The 15,809-nt window shown below is 41.6% G+C and overlaps 1 protein-coding gene across 3 annotated transcripts in view; it reads right to left on the reverse strand.

The window, feature by feature from the left end:
- Window positions 1-15,809, reverse strand: part of cntn5 (contactin 5) — an 87,512-nt gene that overhangs the window by 51,599 nt on the left and 20,104 nt on the right. For all 3 annotated transcript variants that reach the window (XM_070970015.1, XM_070970013.1, XM_070970014.1), the window contains exon 2: window positions 11,087-11,205. In XM_070970015.1, coding sequence (XP_070826116.1) covers window positions 11,087-11,141 — 55 coding nt within the window. In that variant the 5' untranslated portion in view covers window positions 11,142-11,205. The remainder of the gene's footprint in view (window positions 1-11,086; window positions 11,206-15,809) is intronic.

Here is a 15,809-nt window from a genome sequence, read left to right on the forward strand (position 1 = left end):
ACAATAGCTTTCCAAATCACCACCAAATAAAGACCATAATTCTTATCTGAACACTTTTTTTATCCTGTATTTGTGTTTCTCTGAGTCTTCTCCTTTTTCTGGAGCATCTGGCATATATCACAGTTGCCATTAGAGGCACCACGGTCAACACATGAACTTCTCACAAGGTACCACAGATCCTGTGCTTATTCTGGAAATCAGTCATCAAAGTCTGAAATTGAATCACATGATAGGTGTAACAGAACAGAACAGCTTCCTTTAAAGCAGCGGAGGTTCAGAATAACGCCCTCTCTGATATGCAAACTGCAGTTGAGGCTGTCACTAGTCATTGCTGCTGCCGTATTCTTCCACAACTTATTACTGAAGAATTCAATTCACTTCATGTAGGGTAATGTGCCAGCATGTTGTCTTTTATGATACTATAAATGCAACAACTCACACACAATTAGCTCCTCCGTGACAGCTGATCACCAATACACATTTTCCAAAACAAACCACAGCTAAAACAAATGACTGAAATTACTGGTGTTATGGAAACCATTTGCTATAATGCTTTAAAAAAAAAGAAAAAAAAGAAAAAAGGAAGACAGTAGATTCTTGAAGCTCAGCAAGAGTCTAATCAGAGTTCTGCAAAGGGGGTGGGAGTGGTTTACACTACATGATAAAGTGCTATGAAGGAACCGAACAAAACTGAAAAATAATTATGTGCCCTTGGGGACTTGTCAGCTGCAAAAATACTGCGATCTACAAATGGAGAGCAGGCAATTACTGTATTACATATTATGTGGAGAAGCAGGATATGGAACTGCGTTGAAATTAAAGGTATTGTGAGTTTGAAAATTGATAAGCAAAGCAATTAGTTGTTGGTTGGTAGCAAATAACATATCTCGCAGAGAATCAGCTCAGTTGAGGTGTAAACCGCATTCCCGCTGCTGATGTCCACGGTTGGCTTAACAATGCAGAGTCAGCCGACGGCTACAAATGTTAAAAACTGTGTTAACTGCAGGTCGCTGGACAAAATGTAACAGTAAGACTAACACATCTGTTTCTTTGCTTTAGCCCCGCTGAGTGAATGCCACCTTAAACATGAAATGTACATCCATGAGCACATTTTGGGATGTCTAACACAGATTTAACATGGCAGACAATTCTAATAATAATTATCTCAAACAGAAAGGAGCTGAGGAGTGGTGTCGCTGAACAATTGCTTTCCTAACATCTAATTATTTTAAGACATTTCTCAAAATCCATGTTTTTGAAAGAGCGATATTTACCAGCAATTACTGAGTCTGATGCCTCTTTATTCGAACTATTGTTCTCCTTTTTGTTACGTTTCAATGTTTTTTTTTTGTTTTTTTTGTTTTTTTAATGGTTACAGGTTAGGAAAATGACAGATTCTCAGACACATCCCAACTCTCTTTTTTAACAACTGTTCACTGATGCACAAAAACTCCTTCAAGGAAATTTAAAAGGCTTCACAAGTGTCTCTCACCTCAGTCACGGTGGTGAAGACACATTTTGCAGGAAGTAAAAGGTCACTGACTGAACATAATGAATGTGATGCAAGTTATATCTGTTTTAATTTAACTATGTTCATGTTAAATATGTGGTGACAACGTCTGGTGATGTGCATCATTGAGAAATACTGTACTGCATAGAAAGGACACTTTATGGAAATACTGTTGCCAATATGGATAATAAACAGTGTTATTGCACAGTTGCTACGCAGTGCTACATTAAATGATGCTGGAATTGAACGGTCATAGTAAATGGACGTGTAATTGTAACAATTAATTGTCCTTCATATTTGATACATACGTTTCCATGCACATCTGGAGAGAGACAACAGACTCTCCAGCTGTTTCATCTCACTGAGGCCAAACTGCCAGCAGCAGACTGGACTTATGTCAATTTGTTGCATATATAAGTAAGTGCAGCCCAGCATCTCTCTGACTGACAGCTGTGTGTTTATATACAACTGATTTGCATTCATAATTACGTCCTGCTGACAAACATAATCGCTGCTTGCGTCGTGTTCACAGTCGAGGTTCGTTTGAGTGAATGAAGCATTTTATGGACCGCGCTGGAGTCGCAGGGAGGTGGCCTGGATGGACAGCGGGCGGAAAAAGTGCAGGACTGTGACACCAGATCCAGATTTCACATCCTGTTAATGTCGATTTGCCAGGTATGTTAATTAACAACATTTCCTCATTATGTTAATACAAAACACATTTCGGTCGGCAACGCATTTGCTGTTGTTAATTGATTCTATATAATCTTAATTTCCAGGAGACAGGGCTCGTTATAGTGTGGATGAGAAAAGCAGCGAGTGACAAGTGACGGAAAAAGCCTGTTATTAAATACATTCATCGTGTTAAAAGACGCCAGCTGATGTCACTGAACTCATTTAGTCAAGACACATTTGTCTTATTGAACGGGAGATGTAAACATGCCATATCATGTCAGTGGCAGGTGTCTTAGTAATACATAATATAAGTAATTTCATCAGATGTGGTTGAGTGTATATGTGCAATAAGAAATGGGAACCAAAGACCGACATGTATCCAGACACATCATCGTTTCATAATTTAATCACACCACCCTGAATCGCAATCAAATTGTTAGACACCTGGAGCTTCCCAGCCCTGAGCAATCCTGGAAAAAGAGAAGTGGGCAAAAAGGAGGATTGGCTCACACAAAGAGGTGGCAAGAACACAAAGGGATGCGAGTCCTTCTCGCCTCAGCCTTAAAAAAAACCTCTCCCTGCAGACTGAGACCAGGCAAAGGCCATAAAGAAGCGTTATCACTGTGCATATGTAACAAACTCAGCTTTATGGAGCGCAGCGTTTTAGCATCGTAATCACAGCGGTTGAGCCAAGATGTTATGCTCTTTAATATGAGCATGGCTTTATGGCTAGGTTGTCACGATTTTGACATATTCAGTTATGTTTGCACAGTGTCAGAGAGATTGATTTGACTCAATGATCATTTTGAAGGCTGTATTTTTGTGCTGCTGCTTAATACTGCATAATATTGAAAGGTATTTCTAGTACTTTTTCCATCCCCTCTTAATGTCTGCAGGGGATGGGAGGTGTTAAATTGGATTGTACTTGATGCAGCTCGGTGTCCCTAAAGCAATGAACTGGCAAGCCAGGAACACATTTTTGACTGTGAGGTTGACCCTGACTAGAAACTGGTGGCTGGGGATATTTGGATAGATCTTTTTGACATTCTCGTTCAGCTGTTTACTCATAAATAAGCAGAGAAAATAAAGGACATGAATATGTTGCATGCGTATGGTTTTGTCAGTGAAAACACTCAAAATTAGAAACACTTCAGCCTCCAACCACCAGAAGTCAATTTAATTCAACAAGGTATCTTGAAATCTTTAAAACTAATTCAATTAACTGGCAATGGCTTGTTATTCCCATTCATGTGATATAAACTAGGGCTGGAACAACTAATTGATTATAGAAGATTATAAAATATTTCATCATTGATTAGCTGGGTCCATGCTATGACGCTCCTAAGGCGGGCCTGTAAGCCAGCCAATGCTGCGCCTTGTGCAGCTCGCATGATGAATTACAGGAAATGACGCCATCTCATTTGTCTCTCGAGTTGAAAAATGGCGGAGGCAGAGACTAACAATACAGCAGAGAAATGAATGATTACAGGTTTAAAAAACAAACATAATGCACAGAAATACCTTCCATCTGTTTTCTCTTCATTTTATGATGGATCAATACAGCCGCGCCCCGATAAAGATGCTTAAAGTGAACACTTGGCAAAGCTATCTTCCCTTTTATAGCTATTTTAAAGCTGACGATTGATAGAGCGAAAGGCTCTGATAAAGCTTGATTCATCATATAACAGCGAGAAAACAGAGAGTGCCGTCAGACCGTCCTTTATTTCTGCACAACAGAAACTTACATAGTTCAAATATATGCATCCCCAATGTCCATTTATTTAACTTAAGGAATAAATTATTTTTTTTTGGGAACAAAATGCTGGAAATGATAGAATGTATGCATTTGCTTACATGCGTCCTCAAACCTGACATGAAACAGGTTACAGGGATTTTCATTTTACATACTGTTCTGTCAAAGGCCTTAATAATATCTTCCCAGGAAAATAACATTGCAGATTGGGGGCTGAATCCTGACGAATACAGCATACTAAAAAAATAAAAAGCCTCTTTTGTTTGTTTGACTACTGAAGCCGACAGGCACTTGCTCTTGTCAGCTGTCACCTGCATCTGATAAAAGCATTGACCCTTGCAGATCCCGCTGATCCCTATCTTTCAGAGGGTACAAAATCAGAAACACTCATTGTTGTTGAAAGGGCTGCGCCTGCTGCATTTCGGGGATCTCTCGAGCAGTGCCATCGGTGATCGTTTCAGGTCTTAACACCACCTTCATGATAACATCACCAAAGAACACAATGGACGGTTTATACTTGAACAAAGAACAAAAAGCCAAACGTCCCTGTTACCTTGTCCTGATCATCATATGTGATGTTAAAGCGTGGGTTGAATGGAGATCACCTTCAGTATATAAATTCAGCATTAAAGTCAAAGTTACCATGCAGCTGAGGAGAATTACACGGATTCGAGACAAAGGACAAACCCACAACAGAGGTGAAGATGAGGCTAAGGGAAGATGACATGTTTTAAGAGAACAGAGGGAAGACCTGAGGAAACAGTGAGAACCTCATCTGCTTGCATCAGGTCAAGGGTGCCACAGCACCAAAGACAACATGCGACTCTTGAGCTTGTCTGCAGCCTGTAGACTGCGGCATGAAAAATTAATTAGAATAACATACAGCAAGTAGGTGAGACGCTCATGGGGGCTCGAGTAGATGGACATGATTAGCCATAGCCTGTAAGATTAATGAAGACCTTCACAGGGAGATTATATTGACTGAAGCTGATTATGCTTGAGACCATTTATTCAGCAGAATATCATTACAGATAGAACAATCCATACATCATATGCAACCTCAGCTCACCTCCCATCACAGCGGACTACTTACTAAAACCCAGTCTTTCTTCCTGATCCTCGGTGCGCTATGGAGATTTTATGAGTCGCTTCAACCTTGCCAGAGCAATGATGAAACCACAGCGGCGTTGTATGATGTGCTGTATTATGTTGTCATACCTCTAAATGGAAGTATGGAGGTCTCCATCCGGCATGCTCTGCGACTGATATTCTTTTTGTTTTTCATACAATGCCCATATTGGAAGTGCAACAAAATCCTACAGAGGCATGACACAGAATCAGATGCCATACATGATGTCTGTGTCTGAAATTTAAAACAAATGACAACAAACTTTTCTAATTGGCTTGAAGTTATGTGGCACACGATGGCACGGCTATATTTTTGCAAACTTTGGCGTGAGCACACAGGCTCATTGTATGTACTCGTGTGCTCTGAAATGCCAAATTTAAAATCCCCGGGAGCTGATTATAGTGTTGATCACTGCACACACCAAAGACGCTCGACTGCCAAGACCTGAATGTTGTGCCCAACTTCTCATGCTTACAGAAATCAACAATGACTTTTTTCTTCTTTTTTTTATTTTTTGTTTTCTGGGCTCAAGTTGTGAATGTAGGAGAAGCTTTCACAACGCAGGATCTTGCCAGTTGGAGACGGTCCATTGGTCCCTGATGGTGGGCCCATAAATAGATCCCAAACTTTTTAGTATTTGTCTGGACGAAGTTAATAATGCCGTCCATACTATGTACACTATGTTATTTGAGGTAATGGGATGTCGGGACATTGGAAATTGCAGTTAACCTCTATGGCTTGGGAGTGATTTTTAACACTGTATCTTAATGTTTATTTTTCAAGCTACACAAACACAGCAATATATTCATTGCATGGTCCAGCTCTGCGTGGTGCATGCAAATACTCATCCGTTTACCCATATGCAACCATATTTCTGGCGCATAACTCGTTTGCCCTTGGCGAAAATGGCTTCATGCATCACTTATACGGCGCTACACATCTATATTCTGTGCAACCCACTTTTAATATCGAGACACCTCAGCGTTAGCTGAGGAACAGCTGAATTACCATTCCACATTTAACAATCCCAGATTCATTGTATTTCAATCAGAGGCGGACTGGGAGGAGGGAAAAAAGGCCCAGACATAATGCCTGCCCAGCCCACTCTTAAACATGAGAGAAATCTAATTGTGCTTCCCCCTCTGCTTCTGCATGACTGAAATATATGTGGCATGAAAAATGAGTGGGCATTGGAGACAGGTGCAAAGGCAAATAAAACAGAGCATGGCAAGTATTGTCTTCAGAGCGAGCTTTTTCAGAATATTCAGAGAGAACAGAAGGTCAATAATCCATTACACAAGCCATCATGTCAAAAGCATCACAGTAGGCAAAGACTGCATCGCACCCCTGGGAGTCGCTGCTCGTGGCTCCTGCTGCTGATAATATTGAAAACCAGTTTGAAGAGCAGCACTCTTACTGAAATGTGACATAATTCTGACTCAAGCATACTCAGCTCTCAGCGCTGTTTTGACTAAAGTGGAAAACCACTACTTTTCTAGATTCTTACGTGTGGGCCAACATCAGTGTAACTGTTGGGTGAAATGAACGACTCTCCCTTAAAAACAGAATCCGCGGACTCAAAATTCAACATTACACTATCTTCAATGAGCCTGTTCTCATTCACAGAGCATCAAAACGCCTGTATGACACGCACTGGGCTTTCAACTATAACCACTCTAAACCGACCCATGGCGATATCAGCCACTCAGAGCAAGGTGATAGAGTATAAGGAGCAAGAAAGCCCACGAATGGAGGACGATCAGGCGGATGGATGCTTACAAGACACTCGACTTTCACCCAGAAGACCGCTGTTCATGTCCTGAGAGAAACCAAACGTGAAATCAAATGTGTCTTTTCCTACACCTGACCGAGCAGGTCCGGTTCTTAAACCGAGCCATAACATTAGCCATGTGCTAGAAAAGGCTTTCGGGCGGGAAGGTTTTGCTTCATGGTGTGAACTTTCTCTCTCTTCTTTGGTTTCGCAGTTTAAAAATAAAAATCATAATGGCCGCAGACACAACGTGCAACACTAATTTGACGGATTACACTCATTGATAAGGCAATATTTAGCTGTTAATGTGTGGATGGTTGATGACAGGAAATACAAGTCCACTGAGAGTCGTCTAAAATAACCAAACAGGGATGAGCTCAGAAATTCCTCCCAAAGCCAAAAGACAAAGAAAGCAAACAAAGGAGCAACCATTGCTTGTTATAAGACAACAATGTGCCTAAGGACAACACTGAAATATGGTGTGTATCTTCATTTTGGGGTTTTTATGTGATGGACAAAAATGTCATTTCTCAACACTGTATTCTTCCTCTCGCCTCTCTCATTTAACACAAATACAAGTCTTTATAGTGGAGGAAACACAAAGTAGAGTTATTGAAATGGACAAAATGAGACAGTCTGAACAGGAAATATTGTGATCACCAGTGTGGGCGACATTAGAAGCCATTTCTTTATTTGTGGGCATGTTTGCATATCAAGAAGTCTGATTATTTTCCATCAAATAAAAATGAAAATATTGAAAGTACCAAATGTTCAGGACTGCAAATTGATTAGTTCAATAAAGACTGTTAGGCCAGACAGCTTCACCTCTTTTATTCTTGATCCAAACAGCAAGTTTCATTAAGTATCTTTTACAAATAGAGAGCCTGCGTGCTTCAAAGCCTCGACTGGGAAACAGAGCAGACAAACAGGACCACCATATAAAAGTGGGTAATCTTGGTATAAGAAGCTGCCCAAAGGTTGATGCCCTAAACAGGGGTCTCTGCAGGGCAGGGTCTCTCAGAGGCATTAAGGAAATCTACTCATTGTGCCTTTAAGTATTTCAATCATTTGGTCTCTAGAATTTTTTTTACCTCTGACAGCTGAAATGGCAATTTCAGTTTAGTCAAAAGCAGGCATGGTCACCTCTTTCTCTCCACATGAGTATGGAATATAAAGGTGGAAAAATCAATCCCATAGTAAAGACCTATACGACCTATGAGACAGAGAGCACCCATTTTTCCTGAGAGGCAATTATTTTGCAGAGCAGTAAGACAACAGGAGTCAATGTAGTAAGAGAGGGCTGAGATAGGTATAATGAACAAGCAGAGCAAATTCTGTCAACTATATGCACCCAAGGTACCAAGGAACCAAATCCTCAGATCAAAAATCAATGGGCAGAATTAACTTGGCTGAAACAAATTAACTGCACAAGCCACTGAGTCTCTGCTCCTAAACTTGATAAACTCGCTGAGGTCTTGGTAAACAGACACTAGATAACCTGCAGCTTTTCTGTCAGGTCACGTCATCCCCCTCTCATTTAAAAAAAACTGTGGCTCAAGCTGCACTGCATGTTCGATGTGATCTCCGTGTTTCTGTACTCTTTTTAAAGCTGCTTACAGTATGAATGCTGAAGTTAACTGCCTCTAAAATGCACTCTTAGTTTTTGATGACACAATAGCATAAAAAGCAAAAATCAATGCTGAGTTTCTCCATTTCCCTGTGGTTGATATTTACAGTAACAACAGCACCTACCGTAGCAGCTGTCGTCTCACAGCAGATACACCAAGACGTTTTTCTGCCAGCACAAATTAACCTTTGTGTCCCCTGTGACAACCAAATCCTTCATTTCACAGAGCACCTGCTGTGCTTAACGCTGTCAAATGGTCGCTGCTGTGAAACATTTGCAACTTGGTTAAGTTTAAGCACCAAAACTACTTGGTTAGGTTCGGGAAACGATCACTGACTTCTGGCTCCACACAGGACACGAACCTCAGTCCCCTGGGAGAAGGTCCTGTGTGGGACACATCACTCTTCCCCGACCTCCACCTCTCTAAGGACTGTGTCGCTCTCTCTTCTATGTCAGGTGCAGCAGCTGCTACGAGCATCTCATATTGCAGCAAATGGGTTTACATTGGAGTTGAAAGCCTGGAGTGTCTCACAGAGACGGGTCGGGACAAAACGTCGGTATTTGATGGTCTGGGAATGACACCGGGCTTGATAGACACCCATGAAAGAGGAGACCTTTCTGAGAGATCTCTTCTCTGGTCTGAAAGGCTTTCAAAAGACATTACACTGTGTGGTTACGCTGCAGTTTAAATTTCTCTTTTTATCAGCTTTGACTGTATATCATTGTGACTGATTCTCAATCTAATTGAGTTGGACTGACTGAATATTTTTACACACAACATGGTCTAAACCACTGTATTTAAAAAAACTAAAATGGTGATCAAAAAATGGAAAATTGTTTTTCTGGCATTTCTTTATTCTTGGAGCCCTGAGAGGGAGGCAGTGCAGTATGTGACAAGAACATAATGAAGGTGTCTTTCATTCTCCCTTGAGGAATTTCATTTTACTCCATCATGCCTTCATCTGCTTCAAGAACTGCACAGGACCCAGACGCCGAATCGTCAGTACTGCAATTTTCCTAAGTGTGCCAATATCCAAAACACTATCCTCTGCTGTCTCTGTAGCAGCGAGACCTCCTCAGATCAGCTTTTCGTCTGAGGTTGAATGTTGACCCACTGCTTTAACCAGATGAGTCCTGCAGAGAGGGGTGACATAAGCAAGCCATGGCATCACAGTGGATAATGTGGAGATGGATCTAAATATATATGAGCCCTGTCTCATTCCCAGAGCATCAAATACAGCCGGTTTGTCCCCCCCATTGGTGTCTACAGACGCACAAGGCAGCCTTGAGCGTCTGCATGAGATGCACCAGGCTTTGCACTAAATCCACTTTAAACCCATCCACAGCAATATTAGCCGCTCAGAGCAAGGTGACATATAAAGAGCAGGAAAGTTCATAAATGGAGGCAGGCGGTGTGCACAGAGGGTCAAAAAACGCACAACTTTCATCATGAGACCAGCCAGCCACCTAAACCTAACCAGCTAGTTTGGATGTGTAAACCAAACCAAACTGTTTCACGACATTAGGCTTCCTGCCGGGAAGGCGTTGTGCGTTGCTGCGATGAGAACGTGTTGGATGGTCGCAACAGCTGCTCTGGGTCTCACATTGCCGAGGATGGCTTTACACTGGAGTTAGTGGAAAGCCTGGTGCAACTCTACAAATGCTAAAGGCTACCAACAGGAAGCCAAGGAAGGATTCAGACGCTCTGGGAAAGATTTGTGTATGTATATGTATCTATCTTTGTGCTCTAAAGATGTCCACAATTTATTCAGCATCTGGAAGTCCCTGGAAACAAGGATCAAAAGTTGAGAAACAGTTGTGTCCATTTAACAGCATGGTTTGACTAACAGTCAAGTGAGATCACCGCATGTTTGACTCCCAAAAACGAAGCTCGGAGAGAGCCACAGAGTGCATGAACGCTGCTCTGGTGGGCTGAACGAACCATTATAAGGGCAAAATCCATTAGAGCGGCAAACACATGCTCTCGACAAACCAAGGGAGAGACATGCTCTGAAAGTTAAAATTGTGCACTTGCTGCTAATCACACTAGCAAAAATATGCTACTAGAGAACTCTGCCATGTTTGAGTCCTACTGGATCACTATGGCAAAAACAAAAAGATACTGAAAAGGTGCTTTACATGCATGTCCACTCAATCTTTTTTACTGCATGGGAAAGAATTTGTCATTTAATGTCTGTCATGCTAACCAACCCTGCTATTCGAATGGTGCCATGCAGACAGGAATCAAGCAGTAACGAGGCTCTACGTCTGGCCGATGCTTTGACTGTTTGTGCTGCAGCCACCACAGACCTTTACTGAACAGGTGCTGTAAAGCCCGTCAAAGATCTGAGACTCCAAAGCCTCACAGACGGGAGCTCAGCGAGCCATGACATCTTCTCCATTTCAAAGATGTGGATTCATCTTCTCCACGTATGACAGGATACAAACATCCTCTCACATCCACAAGTGGCGACTCTCACAGCTGTGTCCCAATCCCAACTGCAACGTCATTACAGCAGATTTCATGGACTATTGCACCTTTTCATCTAACATCAGTTTGATTTTTCAGTGCAACCATTTTATTACTATTATATCTGAACACAAGCTTTTAAATTTCTTACCTGAAAGGCCACTGATGACAGACAGGAGGAGAAAGGGTTTCCATGGTGACCCCATACTTGATGAAGAGGGTCCCTTCTGCAAGTGTGTTAGCAGGTCTGCTTCTTCATTAAAGCTGTGCCTACAAACAGAGGGAGTCAACATCAGCTGGTGGAGGATTTACCTCTGGTTATCATGCAGTGCATCCAGATGTAGATCTCTACAACTGTCAACCTAAATCTCTGCCTCAATCTCTCTATATAAATATCATGTTTGCATTGGCAAAGGATAACCCAAATCCACTGTTTCATAGAAAATAAAATAGATGAGATAGATGTTGATGTGATCTCAGTATTGCGTCACATGGAACAGCAGTTTCTTTCTATCTCTGCAGTAATTGGTGTAAAAACAGAGACGCTTGTGAAGTCAACAGAGCCCGTGTATTCGTTGGTATTTATAGTGCATACTGTGCGTGGTACAAAAGACTTGATGTCATTCAAAACAACATTTCTAAATATTTAACATGGGCAATGTTGCTGTGACTGCACAACGTATGCTGTCAGTTTCTATCCCCGCCGGCTTCTCACACTCTCAGCTCTGAAAAGTTCCCCTCGTATGACAAAACTCTGGCGCTGTGAAAAATCACACATTTAATGGAATTAATCAAATTGTGACTGGCACCCACAGCACTAACTCGGCTCTAAAATGGGCTGTCATTAAAGTGTCACTAAATGCTAATGCACTTTACACAAAAAAAATACAAGTATTCAGAGTTTGTACAGCTGATTTGCAGAGTTTGTTCATATTTCTGCGTTAATGCTAACCTTCAAAGCAAATGAAAGGTTAAAGGTGCGCCCAGAGAGATATTTGAAGATATTTAAATATCTTTAAGTATTTTCCTGACGAACACACATTATCTCATAGTTCGTTTACAGAGTTACACACTGACACATACAGGTATGTGTTGTGTAAGGAGCAGCATCGTCCTTCAGTGTTCCGTGTGAGGAATGTGTTGCTGGTGCTGATGAACCTTTTACTTAATACTAAATAAATTGACACAGACATCTACTCTACAAAAGCATTTAAAGGAGCCTTAGCAGCATGTTGGAGATGCTGCTGTGGCTCTCTGGAGCCAGCGTTTGGTTTGTTTCTGGGCTACTGTGACAGTGACGGCCAGTCAAAGGTAATGAAAACACAACGATTCCTATTTTAAGGTGATTATACACCAATGAAAACATAATTCTCAATATTGTATTTCATAGATCCCCTGATGCTTGATGATGGTCACCGTGTCAGATCTCGGTGCCATAAACTCATGCCGTGTCTTGGTCGGTGACTGGTAAGACTACACATATGACCCCGACCAATCACAACACATCTCATCTCATGATCACGCACAAGTTGAGATGTCATCGGGGAGGCGGGTGAAGTAACTGTCAGTCAAACTGACAGAAGCGTTGTGTGTGATGATGGCGGTCTTGAGTACTGAAAAAAGAAGGACAGAAAGACAAACGCTCTTAACGCTAAAAGCAAATGCAAGAATCGGGGTAAATTTCTGGGTACTGTAGCCACAACTCTCTCTTTCGTTGTCCCACCTGACAGCAGCAACCTCAGCATCCCTCCTCCTCCTCCTCCCCCCCTCGCCATGGTTTCCTGACTGCACTCTGGAGAGCGCACCTGATTGGTAAACACTCAGGAACATGTCCTGGGAGATGTCACAGTAGACGTGTCAAGACAAAAAAGTATTTTCCTCGGGGTGTCGTGGGGCGTCCCAGACATGTTGCATGTCACACCATACGGATACAGATGGGCTAGAAGATTCATGTGGTCTGATCCCGGCACAAGCCTGACAGTGGATTTTCAAATGCAAGATGTCCCAAAAACAATGGATGAGCTGGAGTTTCTGCAAAGAAAATGGCCTTTCCTCAACTGAGTCCTGATCAAATTTCTTCTTCTGAGCAAATTCTCACACCATACATACCAAAGTATTCATGATGAAGAGTCTGTCTTTGTGGTTCGATTCGTCTCACCAACGACTCCAAGCATTGCTAATGTTGCTATGTTTAGCCGCGTTTTAATAAAGCTCGCACGTTTAATTAGAATACTGGTTAAACCTCTTGTCACCTGCAGCGAAGTCCTTCGCTGGGAGGGAGTGACACATGTGAGGTTCATGTTCACACCCTCACAACAGCATAAGTAACTTGTAGCGACAAGGATGTTGTCTATTACTGACTTAATTTATGTTGATTATGACTTCACAGGACTTTATTAACTGACCTCTAACAAGTGCTGGATAATTATAAGCCCACTTCCTTCTCTGAGAATGGAAAATGACCTTCCTGTTTTGGATTTATTTTTCCAACAGGAAATATTACAACAACACGTCCAAACGCTTTCATGCTATAATGCTGCTACACTTGTCAATACTACCTTTATAAATTCAGCATCAAAGCCTGACCACAATAAAAACAATGATATTGTGTGTGTAAAATGCTTCACCTCTATTTACTGACACTGTTCTTTTCGTAAACAATGCTAACTGCATACATTTCTGATATGCAGGCCAACAGCATGAAGAGAGTAAGATCTGCTGATCTTTTATTCTCCCTCACTATCATTCATCTCTGCAGCAGTGCTTTTCCATTTATCTGATATTTCTAGTCTCTTTGTCAACGTGCTTGAATGTATGCCCCCCCTCTCCTGCTCTTATCTCACTTCCTGGCTTTCTAATCTTCATTTAACTTGTCTGTCATTTAGATCATTAATGCGGTGGCACAGACAGCTCTGGGGGTTGAGGGAAGCATGTCCAGATCCAGCAGGAGTCGTCTCACATTCATCATTTATGCCTCCTTGTCTTTGCCTCACCTCATCTGTTCTCTGTCCTCCCAGAATGCACCAGCAGTAGTACTAGTGGGTTAAGCAATTAGTGACTTAGCAATTAGGCTGTTATTTAGAGGCAGATAAAAAGAAAAGCAGAGAGAAGGAAAAGAGATGAACACAATGATCCATTTTCCTTCCTTCCCTGCTGTTTTGTGCTGTCTTTTGCAGGGTCTTTGCCGTATGTACTCTGCTGCTCTTCTCTGTAGCCTTTTCTCTGCAGCTGGAAATGAACAAATTTAGACTGGTGCCACTTTATTTGGCTGTTTCTTAGTTTTGATTGTCTTTGCTCACCAATGCAAAGAATTAAATAGCAGAAGGTCTGCTGTCTAGACAGCTGTCTGCATAGGCTGCTGAAAACTGCTCTCCCTTTCTCCTTCCAGCATAAAAATAGAAGATATAGTACAGCAGTGTGATAGAAAGTAGCCCGAAGCCGATTGCATACATTAAAACACGCAAATCTCCTCAGGAGCCTTCGCTGTCCCTTCTTTTTGGCACTTCCCCTTCTCTTGGCTGCGTAGGTCATAGCAGAACGTCTGATCGATCGTCTCTGGCCTGCAGTGTATTTTTTCAGAATAGAAGACAAAGTTCTTCTTTGTCCATTGTCACACCAACCCTCGTACTGTCTAAAAATCTGCCAAATTCAAAATATTTGCCTTGGGTTATTTCGGAAATTAAGATCAGGTATACCACCAAACAAATCTGAAAATTCATCTTTTTAGACACACACCACTACAGATTACTGAATCCCCAAAATGAATCTGCAACATTTTCCATTTGATTGCTCAACAGAAGCATCATTTTCTACATCCTTTGGATTACTTGCTGCTTGCAGCTTAGTTGATGCTGAGCAGAGCTTTCACTGCACCGGCATGTCCTGTCCTGCTTCCCATGTGGAGCACCGGCAATTATCTTCAGGTCCATATTTTTCAGAGATTTTTTGCATTTGATGACAGAATACTTGGAAATTTTAAGTGGATATTTGTACAATTCCTCACGTACCCAAACATCCTCATATTACAACGTCATGCATGTCAGCGATGTCACACAGAGCTCATCTAACAATTTGATCAGTTATAGTGCTCAGCCGTCAGGCTGGCAGCACAAAGCATAATTTGATGGTAAATTTTTCATGCTCACGCACAAGCAAGGTGCATACGAAAGGCTTATTTACAGTTTGCAAAGGAGAAGAAGAGAGCATGAGCATCAGATCAGTGCTGGTATCAACAGGCTACTCATTTCTATGGTATCAGTATCGAAAATGAAAAACTGTTATCAAATAATCTATAAACCGCAAAGGCACAGGATGGAGTGTATTGCTGCAGCGTATCAGTTATGAAGTAAAATTCATGATTACAGTAAGCGTACACACAATGCCATGTCCATGGGCTACATGCATCATCGTAAAAACACAATTTTAGTTGCAGTAACTGGGTTTTGCAATCTCTTGTTCACTGTCAAGTATCAAGTACAACATGACTCCCTAGTGTATATCAAATAAAGTCTGTCTGCACTCAGGCAACCTAAAGTTCACCTTACTTGACTGCTCAGTGTCTCACAGAAATCTGCCAGACATGTCATTTGTGGACTCAGCTTTCACTTTCCAGTCAACCATATGCTTTATATGGGAGGAAATGCATTGGTAGAATCACTTTTGATCCACAAGAGACAAGCCCACACAAAAGACAGTCTTTAGAGCACAATGGCATGGGAAAGTTGGCTCAATTACGTAGGAACACCTGCCAGCGGAACATGAAATAAATGACAGGAAATGACAAGAATAAACATAAGAAATACAGAATCCACCAATTAAATGGACGAGAGTGTCCTAATTTGAATATCCTTTAAAGATATCATATGGCAGCTTTA

Source organism: Chaetodon trifascialis, chromosome 9 (genome assembly GCF_039877785.1).
Source record: "Chaetodon trifascialis isolate fChaTrf1 chromosome 9, fChaTrf1.hap1, whole genome shotgun sequence".
Taxonomy (NCBI): domain Eukaryota; kingdom Metazoa; phylum Chordata; class Actinopteri; order Chaetodontiformes; family Chaetodontidae; genus Chaetodon; species Chaetodon trifascialis.